The sequence below is a fragment of the Jaculus jaculus genome, chromosome 4 (genome assembly GCF_020740685.1).
Source record: "Jaculus jaculus isolate mJacJac1 chromosome 4, mJacJac1.mat.Y.cur, whole genome shotgun sequence".
NCBI lineage: Eukaryota > Metazoa > Chordata > Mammalia > Rodentia > Dipodidae > Jaculus > Jaculus jaculus.
Window position 1 is genome coordinate 136,371,519 of NC_059105.1, and position 18,823 is coordinate 136,390,341.

Sequence of the window (18,823 nt, forward strand, 5' to 3'; positions counted from 1 at the left end):
GGGATGAATACAAAAAATCCAATTCATTGTGAGTATATCTGATTCTAAGAAGAAGCTTAAAGCCCACCTAGCAATTATCTAATAAAATAGTGAATACATTTAGATTAAGAGAGTAAAATATACAACAAAAGTGTGACCATTTTCAAATAAAGAAAGACATAAATTTTAATAGTTTCAGTGACATACTGTTTAAATGCTTGACAGAGTGCTTTATGCATCTATTTTGTTCTGGTTAGATTTTATATTTAATAGGTAAGTCACAACCTATAAAATTGTTATAAATAATACAATAAATAAAATTTTCACTAAATGGAGGGGTATTACATTATCTTAGAAACGAATCCATTATTGGCAATCCTAACACTTCTCTAATGAGATACTAATGTTCAAATATAGCAATATGATAAAATGGTTATGAAGTCTGCCCTTTTTGGAAAAACATAATTGCTTTTGTTTGCAATATTAGCTTCATAATGAACCTTAAGGAAAACAAGGCTGTAGGTAAGCTTTCAGTATAAATAAAACAAATAGTGTTGGCTGGTGAAGCCTAAGGACCCTGGTTCGATTCCCCAGAACCCACATAAGCCAGATGCACAAGGGGGTTCATGCATTTGGAGTTCGTTTGCAGTGGCTAGAGGCCTTGGCATGTCTATTCTTTCTTTCTTTCTCTCTATATCAAATAAATAAATAAATAAATAAATATAAATATTGTTAAAATTTATACCTAATAAACTTTTGGTACAGTCAGAAAATGACAGTTCATTGAGTTCTAGATAGCCAAATCTGTTGATTAGAAGGGATCAAACAAAAATATGTTCTGTCTTAATTATTTCAAGAAGGATCATTTCACCAGTATTTTTTGGTCACATAATCACCATTAATTATTCTTCAAGTGGTCAAATTACTGCAGTGCCTTTGGGTCTCTTTCTGCCAAGGATTTTCATTGATACATCAAAATTCATATGTAATTTAAAGAAATTGGGACAATCTTTTAAATCCCTGAATATTTAGAGACAGGGCAGAGCTCATTTTAGTCAGAAACTTCCTAGTATCACCAAATTTTAATACAACTTTCCTTTTTTTCAAATAAAATCACTTATATTAAATAATTAAAATTTGGATTTGGTTGAAATTTTTTATTTTTCTTTGACATGTTGCCACCGAATAAGTAACCTAACTCACATTGCACCTGTTACACATGTGTTGTGGGTTCCAGGGTGCTGACCTCCACAGGTCATCCATGGTTGAAGTGCTTCATTAAAGTCCCTAGTGGTTATGAAATCAAGTTGTTGAGGCTATTTATTCATGAGTAACCTTACTAGCCTCTAAATTATGCAGATATACCATTATTTTACAAAGAGATAGAGAGTTGAGACTCTTAAAAACTGTTAAAGATAACCTGACAATAAGAGAATCACGGGTGATGTGAAGAGCATCTGGTGGAAGTTTGTCAGTAAGAGCATATCACTGCACAAAAATACAAACCGTTAGATTAATTTATATTATCAAATACCCATAATATACATCAACTTATCTATCTATTCTGCAAAAGCTCAATGTAAGCCCAATACCACTTTGAAGACTGTGGCACAATCTTGGCTACTATTCTTTATGTCCCAAACCTTCAGTCTCTGAAAATATCCAAACTAACATACAATTGGTAGGCCTTTTTATCCTTTCTGTCAATTCATCAAATACCTCCCTATTCTTTTAAGCTTCCTTGTGGAAAAACAATATGGGAGCAAGTTTTTGTGCTCTACTAATGGACCTCTTACAACATATTTACCAGAGGCCAGGCCCAATCATGTGCAAATTTGATAAGAAACTAAGTTTATGAAATTCTGGGTAGGCCCAGGTTTTAGTGTGCTCCCTGTTTTCTTTATACATTTTATGTTATACGCTTATTCAACATGCTATGAAACACATACAGCAAGAATATAATATTCCATCAACCTGAAAACACAGACCACCAGGTAGGATGAATTGCATGTAAGGCTCTCTCAAACTTTGATCTAATGGAGTTGACTGTTGACAAGCAGGATCAAAGCCACCAGATGCCACTTGAGCTTTCTCTAAGATATTCCTGGGCTGTTTCTACCATTTCAAGCTGCTTTAAAATGCATATTCATACATCAGTTTTTAACAAGAATTTATTAGATAATGGGCCTACCAGATGTCCAGTATTATGCTAAGCCCTGTGGAGAGTAAGCAGATAAACCAAGGAAGGGATCAAGATTTATCAGTGTTAAAACAACTGCCTAGCATGTGAAAATTACTGGATTTGTTCCCCAGCACCCACTCTCATATATGCATGCACACACAAATGCACAATGGAAGCAAAGAAAGAAAGAAGAAAGGAGAGGACAAAGAGAAGAAGGAAGGGAGAGGGAGAGCGACCAGGAAGGAGAGAGGGAAAAGGTACAGAACAATCCTAGGCCCAAGAGAGACGCGCGTATAGCTTTACAGATAAGATTACAGAAGGGGCTGGTGAGATTACCCAGAGATAAAGGCATTTGCCTAACAAAAACCTAACAACCAGAGTTTGATTCCCCAGTACCTACCTAACTGCAAGATGTACAAGATGGGGTATGTGTCTGGATTTTGTTTACATTGGCTAGAGGCCCTGGCATGACCATTCCCTCTCTCTCTTTTTCTCATACAAATGAAGAAAATATTTTTTTTTAAATTACAATAGGGCAGAATTGGGAATAGAGTTATAGCTTAGTGGTAGACTCTCCCCTAGCAAGCAAGAGGTGTTGGTTACCAGCACTGCAAAAATAAAACAGTAAAAAGAATTTTGTATTTCAAAAGAAAGTAGAAAAATATAAATAATTCTCAAATCAATATTCTTTTTTTTTTAAGATGTTGGAATAAATTGTGCCAGCAATGGAGGTGCAAATCAAATGGCCATTCTTATTTAAGGTGATTTCCCCCCCATAATTTTTATTTGCAGCACAGTTTTACTGTCCTAATACTCTGGATGATGGCTCAGTGAGAGGAAGATTGAGTGTAAAGTGACTCCAATAGTACCTCTTAAGAAATAAATGAGACAGAAATAAAAAAAAAAATACTACTAAATTAATTTGCATCCTGCTACCAAAGGATTCACTTCCAATTAGCTTACTTTGTCATAACTAATATGTTCCTACTCTCTTCTCCATGGAGGAAAATAACTCAAGATTTCTCAGGCTTACTTTGAATGTTTCCTTTCTTAGTTATCTCTTGCAGGTAGAAACACGTTACTTTCTTCCATATACTGTGTATATTATTCTAGCATGTTAAAGATATTTTAACAGTGGTGTCAATGTACAAGGCATTCTCACCAATTCACAGATCCCTCACACATTTATAGGATACCAAATGCATTTGAAATTGAGACTGCCCAAGTTCAGCACGGAGCTTCAGGGTCTGATCACATATTCAGTTTCTATTGGAGCTCAGGCTTAGGGAGCAAAAATTCCACCTGGAAAACTTATGGCTAAATTAGCTTTGGAAGTGAGTTTGAGACTGCAAGAAGAAACTATTTTGATTTCAACATCTACTGTACACAGAACCGAATGGCTGTTATTTTTATAAGCATTGGGCTATCAAGGCAGGGGGTCTCTGAAGCATGAAGTGAGGCATATTTCACTGACTAATGTGATAGACACACAGCCTCTGTCACAGAAGCCTGGAGAGATATACATCCCTTTTCATTTCTTGGATTCATCATGGCTACTTTTGCTCCCTCTGGAGGGCTTTTGAACTTGGATTTGACATCTCTTAAATTTATGCTTTCTCTAAATGTAAAGAGGTTTTCTTTTCTTACATTCTCAGCCTTACACAGGGTTCAAGCCTAACTTAGATTAAAGAGAAGTAGTTGAGGCCTTACAAATTCAGTGTTTGTTCTTGTTTTTTCCCCCTCCTTTTGTTTTTATGAGGTTGAGCTAAACCTCCAAAGTGGACATAATGGCTTTAGAGACAGCAAATAAATATTCTTTCTTCTCCTTTTTTCTAATGTAAAAGGCCCACAAGGCTCTTTTGTAGAACAACCACTCCGGAGGAACTCTCAATAGCCACCTTTTTTCTTCTTAATAGCTTTAAGAGAGACAGGGTTCAGAAAAGATGACAGACCAAGTTCCTAGTGTTAGACATAGAACAAGCTAAGTGTTTTATGGCCAGAATCCCTGTTTACTGTATACACTTGTCAAAATGGGAGATTTTTTGCACCAATAAAATGTGCTTAAAGGTCATTGCCTCTCAAATTCCACATCAAAAAATTTGTCACCATAAAGGAAAAAACAGAAGAAAGTTCTGAGATGAGAAGCAATGGGAAACAATCATGACAACATCAAGGAGAAAAAAGTAAGGGAAGATGAGGAATGATGAAGGCATCTGGATTCGGCACACAATGAGAGTGACAGAAATATGTATATACTATCAGCTTACGACATGGCTGAACTCCAGTTTGGCTCAAATAAATATCAAATAATAAATCTTTACCAGAATTAGCCATGTACAAATGTAACTCATTTCTCAACAAAACCGAGTGTCTGTTACTCTTAGGTATTTTATGGATTCAGAAAAAGAGGGCAAATTTTTTGATCTGTGAGCACACGGGACACTGGGGACAGGCAAAGAATCCTCTGGCCTTGTGCCACCTGTGGCCATTCCTTTGAAAGTTATCTGAAGCAACATAAACTAGTTTTTTTTTTCCAATAACAAAGATTTCCTATAAATAGCTGCCATGTAATCAAATGTTTAAAAGGACACATTTAAAGACCCAGTGATCATGACACATTCTCTTTGGAATGAGATAGAACTCACCATAATTAGAAAATTTTAGTTCAGCTTCTTCTGATAATTAGTGTTCACTGGCAATGCAACAATTCCTTAGAGTACGTTTTACATCAAATACTTAGAGAAATGTTTGGAGTAGGTGACTTGTGAAAAGTAACACATGATATTTTCTTTCAACACAAACATTACACTTCCCAGGATACATAACAGGGAGGGCTCTCTGACGCCTACCTTGGACAGTCAGAGTAGCTGATGCTTCGGCCTTTCCAACCATATTTTCTGCCACACAAGTGTAGGAGCCCATGTCACCAGCCATTACCTTCCGGATCTTCAAAGTATGATCATCTCGGATTTCATACCTATAATACAACAGAAGAAAACATAGGTGAGCAGTTTTATTCTTGCAACAGCCCATTACTATACCATAAATCACAGCTAATCATCCTTGTAGAAAATTTAAAACAGTGTAAAATGTGGCAATCCACCAAATGTGTGAGAAGAATGGTGCTTATTGTCACATGTCACTTGTGATTAAGTCATTTTCTTAAAGGACATCCTGGAGTAAGGTTGGTATTGATTCTCTTATTTCCTCCAGGTCCTGGGTCCACATTAGCATTAAATGACAATCAACATTGATTAAGTGCATATGGCAGCCTTTATAGGTTTTATAGATGTTAACTTTTTATGCTCGGATAATAAGATCATGAAGTACCTACATATCCTGTTGTATGCTGAGGGGAAAACTAAGGCATTGGAATGGAGGCCACATGGATTTAGTCCTCAGCTGGTTTAGCAGTGGAGTTGAAATCTGAATGTAGACAGACTCATTCTGGAGTTAGCTCACTGTCTTCGCCTCTTCCCCCCTCCCTCGCATACTGGCTTCACACTTCAATCCTCCATTGACTCCGCGTGACCTCCTTGACTTACATTAACTCCCATGGTCTCTATCTTGATAAACCACACACATATTTATCATTCTCCACAGTTTTACCCCATATTTAATTTTAAATAAAATGTTACCTTCCTTTTCTACTTTCTTTTTTTAATCTTTCATTAATTCTCCCTACCTAACAAGTCATCCAGTTTTTTGGTTTCGCCTTAGAAATTTCCCTTCCCTCGGGAGCCCCAGCTCCTTCTCTCTTCCAGGTCAAACAACTTAGTCTCTCAGCTGTACAATGACAACCACAGTTCCCTTGCTGCTTACCTCTCCCCACATCAGTGCAGCGTCCATAGTGGTAACAATGTTCTTCAGGATAGCAGTCCTGCTATACTCATCTCTCACAGTTCAGCAGTGCCATGCAAAGTGACGTGAAATGCTTTACAACGTGCAGCTCTTGACCATTTAGGCTCTATACCTTCAGTCTGATCTCATTACTGCTGACTATGTTCGCTTTAGAGTGCACGCATAAGCATAGCACAGTTTTCCAGCACTCAAAACCTGTGATGTTTGTTATGACACCTGTGGCTGCGTCATAGTGGTCCTCTTCCCAGGAGGATTCTACTCCTGTTTTGCACTTATCAAGACATGGATTTTTGAGCCATTCTTTACAGATCATATTCGTTTGAGAATTCTCTTCTAATTCCCTCCCACCTGATGGTTACACAAGCCTACCTTTGTGTGTAGAAGGCTTGCTACATAATCTCATGTAAGTATTCTTTCTTCAGCTTGAGAAGAGACACTATTCACATTCAAGGTTGTCATTTCCCTATCTAGTGGGGGTTCAAGGCATGCTTGCTGACTAACTAAATACACAGAGCACAGACTGTCCAACAGAACCGAACGCGCTGTATCACTGCCTCACTAGCACTGTCCTCACTAATTTAAGGATCAGAAAGATATCAAGAAACTCTGGCCTCTTCTCTCATTCTTTGGTGATACTATTTCTGAGAAAAGAGAAGTCCAATTTTTAGTTACTTTATAGTTATGTTTTTAATGGTTTATTTTTCTTATCTTTACTATCCACTTCCCCACAGAATTTAGTATGAACTGTGACTTGGCTGAACAGAAAAGACATCTACTTAAGGAATACTACATGCAAGCCAGAGTCATGAGAATATGGTTCTTATGAAAAAAGACTTAGAGAAAATATGGCAGCCTTTTAAGTATAATTGACTCCAGTGTTCTATTCTGACCCCTTACCAGAACTCCACAGATGCTACTCAACTTATTATGGGGAAATGTCATGATGAATGTGTTGGAAATTGAAAATACCATAAATACCATAAGGTGCCTTTTGTACACCTAACTTCTCTCACATCCTAGCTTCATGACATAGTGCACTGTAGAGTACTGGCTGTTTCCTGGTCTGATTGCTGCCACATGGGAACTGGGGTTCTCTGTGGTTGCCAAGCATTAAGAGTATAATACCACATTTGTATCACATATCACTAGTCTATGAAAAGATCATATTGCAAAGTATGGTTTGGACTGCATGTTGCTGTCCTACTGTTATGAAGTAAAAACTATAACTCAAGCCATCAATAGTGAGGACGACGACACACATTAGTGGCATATGTATGGTCTGATGAGAGTCAGAAATCTCAAGTTCATGTATCACATTAATACATCTGAATCTGTACCTGGATTTGGGCAGCTCTCCATCATCTTTCCTCCAACGAACTGTAGGCACAGGGTCTCCTCGGGCCTCACATTTAAATTCCGCACTGTCATCCACAGTGACGGCCAAATTGCTGGGTCTCTTCACAAATGATGGTCTCTCTAAAATTAGAAAAGCCATCTCAAGATAAAAGATGAACACCTTGGATATTCGGTAAGAACATATATCTAACTTAAAATATTATGTTGCAAACTGCTTCCCACAGTTGCCTTCTTCTAGATTACTTCTTCCTACTTCTATTTTCTTTCCTTTTAACTTTTTAAAATTTATTTTCTGAGAGAGAGAGAGAGAGAGAGAGAGAGAGAGAGAGAGAGAGAGAGAGAGAAGGAGGAGGAATATATATATAGAGAGAATGGGCACACTAGGGCCTCTAGCCATTGCAGACGAATTCCAGACACAAGCACCACTTTGTGTATCTGGCTTGCATTGGTTCTGGGGAGTGAAACCTGGGTCCTTAGGCTTTACAGGCAATTGCTTTAGCCACTGAACCCTCTCTTCATATCCCTACTTCCCTTTAGATATCCCATATCCTACAAATACTGAGTCAATCAATATTTCTTTTCCCATCATGTAAACGGATATTTATACTGTGGTGAAAGGTTTCCCTGCCTTGCACAGAGATACCAAGCTCGGTATGCTTTACAGTAAGCAGATTAGGTGTATAAAATGGCACTCACCTAAGACGGTAAGCTCTGCTGCTTCACTCTCCCGCTCCCCAACCATGTTGGTACCAACGCAGACGTACTTGCCAGCGTCACTCTTGCGGGTGTAAGTAATCATGAGCTTTCCTCCTCGGATCTTAAAAAAAAAAGACGTGGATTTGATTAAAAGAGCTTTAACTGTTTGTAAGGTTGGGGTCTTCAAAAATGAGGCCCACTCTCTAAGCATATAAATTAATACATAGTTATGTATAGCAAACAGCAGGTGGGTACTATTTGTAGCATATATAGTTAGCTGCTTTGAACAGATTTAATTCTGAATGTGTAAATATCAAAGAACAAAAGTTTTTCCCCTTACCTACCCTTCAGGTAGTTTCAATATAAGCATTAACTTACGTTGCACCCTAATTCCTTCATGTCAGCCAAGTGAGAACCACAAAAAGAAAAAAAAAAACTGCATGCGTAAAATGATTAGTAAGTTGAGGAAAGATATTAAGGAGCATATGAATACAATTACTATGTGCAATGTATCAGGCATAAGTGATTTAAATATGTACATTCTAATACTATAAGATGTGGAAATACAAATTTCTCTAATTGGTTTGCTTGCCCTAAGTAATTTAAAAAAAAAAAAAAAAACTTAAGCAGCAGCATTAAGCCACTTGGAAAGTTACACTACATTGCTCTCTAAATACATTACAAATGTAAACAAATATCCAAGATAAGAAGTGCATGGAAACTGAATATGAATTCAGGTTGCGATGTAGGGATTTGATTCACTTTGTCTAATTTAAATTATTTTGGTTGAGGAATTGTGCCCTACTCTTTTAGTCAAATTAAAAAACAAAAACAAAAACAAAAAAATACAAAAAAACAAATACCATCAGCAAGCTTGTAACCTCTATGGCTTTAGAATTTGATTTTTTTTCCTTTCAGTATTTCCCTTAGCAACTGACCAGATCCTCTAAAGTTCCACTTAAAAATAATGCAGCGATTTTTCTCTGTACCATTGGTCTGCCTTCCCATGTACAATTATGCATGCACATAATAAGCATTGAAAACATAACTGATGGTGCAGACTACTATAGACAAAATGAAGTCTGTTTTCCAGTTTGATGCAGTTTTTAAAGGTTTACAAATTACAAGATACATTAATTATATCCTAACTATCATACATTCAAAGAAGATAAATGCCACACTAAAGAAAGCTTCCAGTGTTAACTACTGTCTGGGCTCGTGTGAAGTTTCTTATCTCTCTCTGCATGCAAATGCATATGTATACACACATTGTTCAAAGTCACAGTACATGGATATTTGTATAGGTAATCACAATTTTACTTAGGTAGGATCATATGACATGATCTATAACCTGAATGTTACACCAAAATTGGAACATCATTTCATTTAATTATTGAAGATATTATATCGAGGTAACCTGATATATTATTATAGTATATGGCTTTACCTTATTTTATCAAATTATTCCTCTACTAAGTTATTTTCATTCTTTTTTAATAAATAGCATGAAGTCAGTATCTTTTTTATTAGGTGGCCAATTGACATAGAATGTCTCAAAGTAGGATTCTTACATCAAATATAAAATTTGGAGCCAGGCATGGTGGTTGCACGCCTTTAATCCCAGCACTCCAGAGACAGAAGTAGGAGGATCGCCATGAGTTTGAGGCCACCCTAAGACTACACAGTGAGTTCCAAGTCAGACTGGACTAGAGTGAGACTGTACCTTGAAAAAATAACAACAGCATAAAAGAAAAAAAAAAAGTTAGACATGGTGGCTTAGGCTTCTAACCCCAATTCATAGGAGGCTAAGGCAGGAGGATTGTCATGAGTTTTATGCCAGCCTGGGTTACATAGTGAGCTTCAGGGAGAAGCCTGGGTACAGAATAAATGACAGTCTGTCTCAAACAAACAAAACACAAAGTCCAAAAAATAAAATGCAGACCAAATGAAACAAGTGGGAGATTTTATGTGTGCGTGTGTACAGAAATCCTTAAAGTTTTGTTCTTTTATATCACTCTGTCATGAGAGTGCTGGGGAACTATTATAACAACCCCACCTTTCATGACTAAGACTAGAGGTACATAAAAGCACAACATCTTCTCACATGCCTTCACTATGCCCATCATCACAAAAAGTTTTATGTATGTAGTTAAAATCAGGTTTTTGGTCTGGAGAAGATGGCTTAGTGGTTAAGGCATTTGCCTGCAAAGCCAAGGGACCTGGGTTTGATTCCCTAGGTTCCACATAAGCCAGATGCACATAGTGGCACATGTGTCTGGAGTTTGTTTGCAGTGGCTGGAGGCCCCTGGTGTGCCCATTCTCTCTCTCAGAAAAATAAATAAAATATATTAAAAAATAAAATAAATCAGGTTTTCTTCCTCATTTTAAACTATGAGACAAAAGGACTTAAAGTTCCTTTTCATAGGCCTAGAATTTGTCACAAAGCCTAGGAAAAAGTCATACTTTTTTGAGAGAGGAAAGTGACTTGGCTAGTGTCACTCTACAAGTTGGTACAGGGCTGATATTTCACAAATATTTTAGACATATGTGCTTTCTGTTAGTTGCACAGTGGTAGGAAACACACAACCCACAGCTGTTACAGTTACTGTTTAATAAACCTTTGTTTGATAAACTTGAATTCTTTTTTTTTTTAATTTTTAATTTATTTATTTGAGAGCGACAGACACAGAGCGAAAGACAGATAGAGGGAGAGAGAGAGAATGGGTGCGCCAGGGCTTCCAGCCTCTGCAAATGAACTCCAGACACGTGCGCCCCCTTGTGCATCTGGCTAACGTGGGACCTGGGCAACCGAGCCTCGAACCGGGGTCCTTAGGCTTCACAGGCAAGCGCTTAACCGCTAAGCCATCTCTCCAGCCCAAACTTGAATTCTTGATAGTAGAACCAGTTAAGTGCTGTACATTCAAGATCCTCTCACCAAGATCCATTGTCACCTACTACTATGTACTTACTTTGAAACATAACAATGTTTTTAAAAATTAGGGGAAACTTTCATTCCAGTAAAAAGAAGAGTTTAAAAAGCCATTTATAAAAGAAATGATAGAGATGTGGTCCAATATGGTCTGTATTCCCTCCTTGCCTCCCTTCCTACTTCCTTCCTTCTTTTTGTTTGTATGTGTGTATTAGGCATGCATGCTCATGTATGTAGAAATGAGTGAATGAAAGTGTGAGTTTGTGTGTGTGTGTGTGTGTGTGTGTGTGTGTGTGTGTGTGTGTGTACAGGTCACAGGTCAATGCATGCTATCTTCCTACATTTCTCTGCATCCTATTTTCTTTTCTGAGGCAGGGTGGCTCTGAATCTGAAACGTACTGATTCAGGTAGACTAGCTAGTGAGCAAGCCTCAGGGAGCCTCTGCTCTTCCTTCCAGAGCTAGGATTAGAGTTCTATGCTGTCATGCCTTGTCTTTTACATGGGTGACAGGGATCTGAACTCGGGTCTCATGTTTGCACAGCAAGCACTTGATCCACTACCCATTTCCCCAAACTCTAGTTCTGTAACTTTGGAAAGCACACTGAGCTTCCTCTTAGGCCTTGCATATTTAGGAATGTGTCCTTTAGTTCATCTGAGACGTCATTACACAGTACTAGATAAATGTAATGGCAAAAAAAAAAAAAATGCTTTAAAACTTCCCTTTGCTCTGAAAGTCACTTACATCAATGTGTCTTATTTACAGTAAGTTAAAAGGCTTTGAGAATAATTTTAAAACATATTCAAATATATAGAAAAATGAGAGCCAAAGGATGATAACATATAAATATATTCCAACAGCAGAGATTTATTTCTATAGTGTTGGTATAATATAGAACTCATTTACTTTTACCATCTTTAAATACTTGGGAAAGCAGAGTTTTAAATCAACTTGCTTATACACACATGAGACATCAATTAACATTATATATTGCAGCCCAATGCTATTATAGTTTGAAAGAATTCATACAAATGGAGAAGGAGGAAAATTTAGTTAACAAGAGTTATGAGAGAGCTGCTGGGAGATCCTCAGGCTGGAACAAATCCAATGATGAGATGAACGGGAGGGACAGTAGTTGAGAAGCAGCAAAAACACAGAGAGCTATGACATCCTAGAGAATGTCCAGTGCGTGCCCTAGTGGTATAGTCCAAACTACAGGAACTCAGCTGAAGTCATATTTATTGTATAAAGGAAACGTGAGATTTACATATATACATATATTTTCTCTATCATTTGGAAGTAAACAAATGCTAATGAATTTTTGTCAAGAAAGATTTTCTGGGGCTGGGGAAATGGCTTAGTGGTTAACGCATTTGCCTGTGAAGCCTAAGGACCCCAGTCTGATTCCCCAGGACCCACTTAAGCCACTTTAGATGCACAGGGGTGCATGTGTCTGGAGTTCATTTGCAGTGGCCAGAGGCCCTGGCATGCCCATTCTCTCTTTCTCTATCTTCCCCTTCCTCTCTAATAAATAATTAATTAATTAATTAATTAATTAAAAAAAAAGAAAGGGTTTTAGGGCTGGGCGTGGTGTTGCATGCCTTTAATCCCAGCAGTTGGGAGACAGTGATAGAGTTTGAGGCCACCTTGAGACTATATAGGGAATGAGACCCTACCTCAAGAAACAGAACAAAACAAAACAAAAAGAAAGGTTTTCTGAGGAATGAGGTATTCTCAGTTGCTCTCCTTATTAGTAGCACATTAGGACTATAAACATATATTTTTCTAGGTAATTTTCCAGGTACAATTTCTATATTGATGTAAAGCACTCAAGATTGATTAAATTCTGAGAAAAAATTTAAGCTTACAAGATAATTTTAATTAATTTTTTCTTTCAGTGATAACAAAGACCTAGATGATCAAAGGTCAAGTAAGGTCAAATAAATGGTGCACCTTTATTTATCCATTTGGAGTATTTTCTGTCATCACCTAGGTCAGAATCAAACTTCAAATAAAAACATACACAAAATTTGATTAATTTTAGATAGATTTCCAAGTAAGATACATAAAAAGCAAAGCAAAGCAAAAACAGGCCATGGTATAAGACTATTAACTTATGCATGTGAGTGTAGAAAAATATTATATTCTCTGCCTTTCTAAAATAAGGATCCTGGTATTACAGTCTCCAAGAAAGTAATGAAGAATGAAAAAGATAAATTATCATAAAAAGCTTAGGAAAAATGCTTGTACAACCTTATACTTATATATTTCACTTGGATTATCAAAAATATCTTTAATGTTCCTTCATTATGTCAAGCTACAAGCTTTTTATTACAATTAATTACTAATACATCTTTAGATTCTGTCAAAAGTTTTAAAAAAATAAAAAATAAATAAACAAATAAACTTCCTGTGCTTGCATTGACACTGTAAAGCCATAAAAAGAAGAAATTCTTATGCTTTCTATTTAGATTATTTCCTCCTAAAGGATGATTGTTAGTGAGGCAGTCACCCTGGAGACATGTGCAGTATCTGGAGACTGACTTGGTTCTTAGAACAGAAGCAGGGCATGCCACTGTTATCTTGTGGACACAGGACAGAGATGTTGCCTACTCTTCTCCACCTCAAAGAATTAATTCAATTAAAATGTCAGTGCTGCTCAAGTTGAAACTATGTTTTAAAGATTAGCTCTGGACAAAAGATAAACACTTGTTTAAAACAAGAACAGGAAAGATGATGTAAAATTTGACGACATTGAAGTGTTTGTTCTGTTGGGGAAAACCATGCTAAGTCTTCCCAGATTGCTAAACCGCCTTCACCAACACAAAACCTTCAGTCTCCATTATCACTACTCCAACCAGCACCACTCTAATCAATGGATTAATTTCATTATAAAATACATTCCATTTCATGCTTACTAGCAACAGTGGTCAAGCATTGCAAAGTAGACTATGCCAAGAAAAACTACTTCTCAGAAATTGACACAGTAAAGAAACAGAGTGAAAAAATAACCTTCAATTGCCATGAAGCTAAATTGGTTTGGGCATTACAGAAATGGTTACACTGAAATGTACTATGCAAAAGCCACAATCCTGTCCTGTGATAGCAAATGTGGAAGACAGGCTGGCCTGTTCTTAGCAATAAAAAAAAAGAACAGAAATTATGTGGAATTATTATCTTGATCAAATCAACAACCCAGCTTTCAAGCAGTTTCTATGATTATGATCACCATTTTACATTGTCATAAAATTGCTGATTGCAAATTTAGGTTGACATACATGAAAAACCATGGTGCCCTTTCTAAACCAAAACATGACATTTTCTGTCTCTAAAATAGAGAAAAAAATATGTTTAACACCCACAAAACAGTATAAATGTGAACATAGCACATTGAAAACAAGTTAAGAAATGTTTCTTGGCAGGTCTCTTCCTGCAGCTGGATTTGACAGCCACATTGTAAACCTATCAAAAACTAGCTTGTATAATGAACAGGCACAAGCTTCAGCAGTGAACTGCTGCAGTGTTACTACAATTAACATAATCCAAGGAATAGAGAAGCAGAACTTGCTAAGCTTTCAGACAATATGCTGGCATCCGGCCTATGTCAAAAATCCAAGGCAGCAGTCTTACTTCCTCATTACCATATACCTTACCAGCCCTCAGTGGTAACCACATTAGACGCCTGCATTTCCATAAGCCCTAGACAGTGCTTTAAGGGGGGCCCTCAGCTATGTACACACTTGATGAAAGCAAAACAGAAAAAGGTCCCAGTGGTCTTGCTCCTCCTGGAGAAAGAGACAGGAGGAGGGGGGAGAGAAGAAGGTGTTCAACATTTTAAAGTCTCAAATATCTTTTAACTTAATATTCTCCCCCCTGTGGAACAGTCTCCAGTCCTAAAAAATGTTTTAGTGAAACTATGGGATGTTAAGATGTGCGTATCCACAATGTACTTGATGCATATAGTTTTTATATACTAGGATTTTTTCCTATGACAAAGTAGACATGAGTATTTTCCTTGGAGGGGGGTAAGAGTCCTCTGGTATTCTCCAATCACTTAAAGATTATGTCTTAGGGGCTACAGGAATGGCATAGAGCTAAAAACATTTGCCTGCAAAGCCAAAGGACCCAGGTTCGATTCTCCAGGACCCATGTTAGCCAGATGCATAAGGGGGCGCATGTGTCTGGAGTTGGTTTGCAGTGGCTGGAGGCCCTGGCATGACCATTCTCTTTCACCCTCTCTCTGCCTGTTTCTATCTCAAATAAATAAATAAAAATAAAAATTATTTCTTAGCAGGAGGAAATCTTGTTTAAATCCTTGATCTCCTTTATATTTTCTATTTATGAAGTAAGACCACGAGAAAAATCAGGAATAACACTTAGGAAGAGGAAGGGAATCAATAAGATTGGGCATGGGCAAGAGGGTGTATAGATGAATATTATCAAAACACATTATGTTCATTTATGAGCAAATAAGAAAGAAACCCATTAGTTATTATATATAATGAATATACACTAATAAAATCTTTATAGAAAAGACACCCTCTGGTAAAAGATACAGCTTTTCTGCCCAAAGTGATGAGAATAGTTTTATACCTTTTGATTAGCATGAAAAAATATAACTACTGATCCTCTTATTTTGAGAACATTAGAAATAAAATCAGTTATTTGCACACATAGGAACTTGCTTCCTTAAAAAAAGGAGGGGATTAGGAATAAATACATGTTTTGGTCTGGTTATTCTACAAAGTAGACAGCTTTCCCTGCAATCAGTGCTCAAAATCAGAAATAAAGATGAACTTACAATGAACTCCTTGGTATGTCTTTGCTCTCTACCCTAAAGCAAATCAGATGATTTGCAGTATCTGTTACAGAGGAATTTTCTCAGGCATCACCTCCTCAATGTCATCCATACACCTCTAGGTTAGCATTGAAACCGACTGGGGCTCATTAACTAGTTTAGCTACAGAAAATCTTTTCTGCTTTTAATTACATTAACTTAATGTGACTTGAATTCACCAGACCAAAAACGAAACCGCTAATTATATTAAGGGCTTCAAAGATGATTTCAAATTGCTAACCACCAAACTGTCCTATAATTTATCTCATTTCCTTTAATAGAATTTGCCTTCAAAACCCCGTGTTTTTTAGAAATGCTATTTAAGACATATAGTAGAACAACAGATTCAGAGAATACTGACTTTAAATGCTAAAAGGGAAATATATTTAAAATAATACCTACAAGACACACATAGGCCTCATCATGTCAGAGGGAAATTGTGTTATATTTAATTACAGTCTTTTGCAAGACCAAAGGTTTGGAAATATATGTTCATTGTAGTAGTCTTGAGAACTGTGATTAATACATAAAGTTTTGAACATACCTGGCCTTAGAAATTATTTATTTATTTATTGCAAAAAGCTTGTTTCCTTATCATAGAATCATTTCTACATTATCTAGCAGAGTAATTAACATGGGGAAATTGGAATTATAGTGTTATTGTTCAATAATTTCCCAATGGCTCTTTTTGGGCAGAACATCTCTTCATAGCAATGCTGTCACTTCTGCCTGGACCCTCAATCCACATACGAGATGGGAAGCTGCTGTGAAAAACAGAAGTGCCTGTCAAAGTCCCTTAGTGACAATGAGATGTGGGTTACCCAGATGGCCAGTCACAGCCCCTGGACATTCTTTTTGGTGAAATAAGCTGTAAGACAGCTCTGCATGGTCCCCCAGGAATTCTTTCAAAAGAAACATACAAGGAAGAAGCACAACAATAATAGCTTCTATTTCCTAATAACATGGCCCAAATCTTACCAGAGTACCAATCATAAAAAATAAAAACATTAAAAACTTGATTTGAACATGGAATACACAAAAGGAGGAAATGAAATACCTTCTATTCTTAGAGTGGTTAGCAACTGTGGCTTCAATCTTTTTAATGTTGGGAAGTTCAGATCATTGCATTTCAGCCTTCAAACTGAAATGATCTCATTTTTCAAAAATAATGCTGAACATGTTAACATACCCTGATAATTACAGCCCTTAGGAAAGCAAGGGAGGAAGATTGCTGTAAGTTCAAGGCCAGTGTAGTCTGTATAATAAGTATCATTTCAAGCCAGCCTGGGTAACTTAAGCAGATCCTATTATACATACATGCATGCATATATACATACATACATACATACATACATACATACATACATATATATATGTGCATATATATATGACATATTAAAATAATAGTATCATTAATAGTTTATTGCAATCTAAGCAAAAGTATTTATGGTAACATAACCACACTGCACAAATGACAAAAGGTTATGTACATAATCTAAAATGTCTCAGTAAACAAAACAGTATAATCAAGTAAAAGATAATTTCGGCAATTCATATGTCCTGAAACATCAGAGAAAGTGCACTATTTCTTTGGGCATTTTTGCTCATATCCCCAGTTAGATAACTAAACAAGAACAGTTTCACTACAAGGCAACATGAGGGCTGGGTAAGTGGCTCACAGGATCAGGCACTCACCTCTCAAGCTAGAGTACTTGACTTTGACCCACACACCCCTTGTATAAAGCTGGAAGGCATGGAGGGTTTTTTTTTTTAATTCTAGAAGGCTAATGGTGATGGTGAGATAGGCAGAGATGAGAGAATTTCATGGAAGCTCAAGGTAAACCCAGTGAAGAACTTCAGCTGACTAAGAATCTCAAGTGAGAAACGCTGCCTCAGATGAGTAGACCAGCAAGGACGAGCGTAAAAGTTGTCCTCTGACCTCTACATGCTTGTACCGGCCCTCACACACAAACACACGTGCATGCACACACACACATTTATAAAGACACATGATACTGTTTTAAATTTAATGTAATGTCATATGGAGCTAATTTATATTTCTAAATAGATACATCAAAAATTGTTTTCCTCCTTAAAACTTAAGTTTAAATGCCATGAGAAAAATTGAAATTATTAAATTCCCATAACAAAAAAAATCACTGAAATAAAATAACACTCTATAACCACAAGCAATATTTCTCCTAAGTATATGAACAAATTTGAGGATTTTTATAGACTCTCCTTATTTGTGTTAATAGTATCACACAAAATAACCTTGTAAATGGCATCATTTGCTGAGCCCATGAAATGATGATTTTATACATGTGTCAGAGCACAAGTGTTTAGATTAACATAAATAATAAGCTAAGGTCAGCAAAGTCTATCCCCCCTAATTAGCAACGTTTATTAAAATTGATGCATTCTTTCTAGCTTTCCCTGTCATTAGTTTATTCTGGTTCACAGTTGCCTAAACAGAGGGATGAGTAATGGGGAGGGAAAAGAAGGAAGAACAGAGGGAGGACTTTCCTGAAGTCTTTTATCAGAGACAGTTTATGCTGCCCATACTAAGCCTGTTAGGTAAAGCCACTGGGTACTTGTGATCAGACACTAAAGGAGAGCAGTTGTACCCATAGTTGGGTCAAAATAAAATAACAGATTATAAGGTAATGTTAATATTGGCCAGATTTTCTTTTTTTAAAAAAGAGATTTTATTTATTCATTTATTAGAGAGACAGAGAGAGTGAAAATGAGCACACCAAAGCCCCTAGCAACTGCAAAAGAACTCCAGATGCACACACCACCATGTGCAGCTGGCTTATGTGGGACCTGGAGACCTGAACTGAACCTGGGTCCTTAGGCTCTGTAGGCCTGGTCCTTAACTGCTAACCTATCTCTCCACCCCAAGATTTTCTTTTATAAAAATTAATCAAGTCACATTTCAATACCACTGCACAAAATATTTAACTGGATTTTAAGGACTTGTTT

The 18,823-nt window shown here is 36.8% G+C and overlaps 1 protein-coding gene across 7 annotated transcripts in view; it reads right to left on the reverse strand.

Annotated features, from left to right (window-relative positions):
* Robo1 (roundabout guidance receptor 1) overlaps nt 1-18,823 on the reverse strand; it is a 1,243,546-nt gene that overhangs the window by 113,645 nt on the left and 1,111,078 nt on the right. For all 7 annotated transcript variants that reach the window (XM_045148277.1, XM_045148273.1, XM_045148276.1 and 4 more), the window contains 3 exons: nt 8,075-8,195; nt 7,360-7,498; nt 5,011-5,138 (listed from right to left, as the gene is read on the reverse strand). In XM_045148277.1, coding sequence (XP_045004212.1) covers nt 5,011-5,138; nt 7,360-7,498; nt 8,075-8,195 — 388 coding nt within the window. The remainder of the gene's footprint in view (nt 1-5,010; nt 5,139-7,359; nt 7,499-8,074; nt 8,196-18,823) is intronic.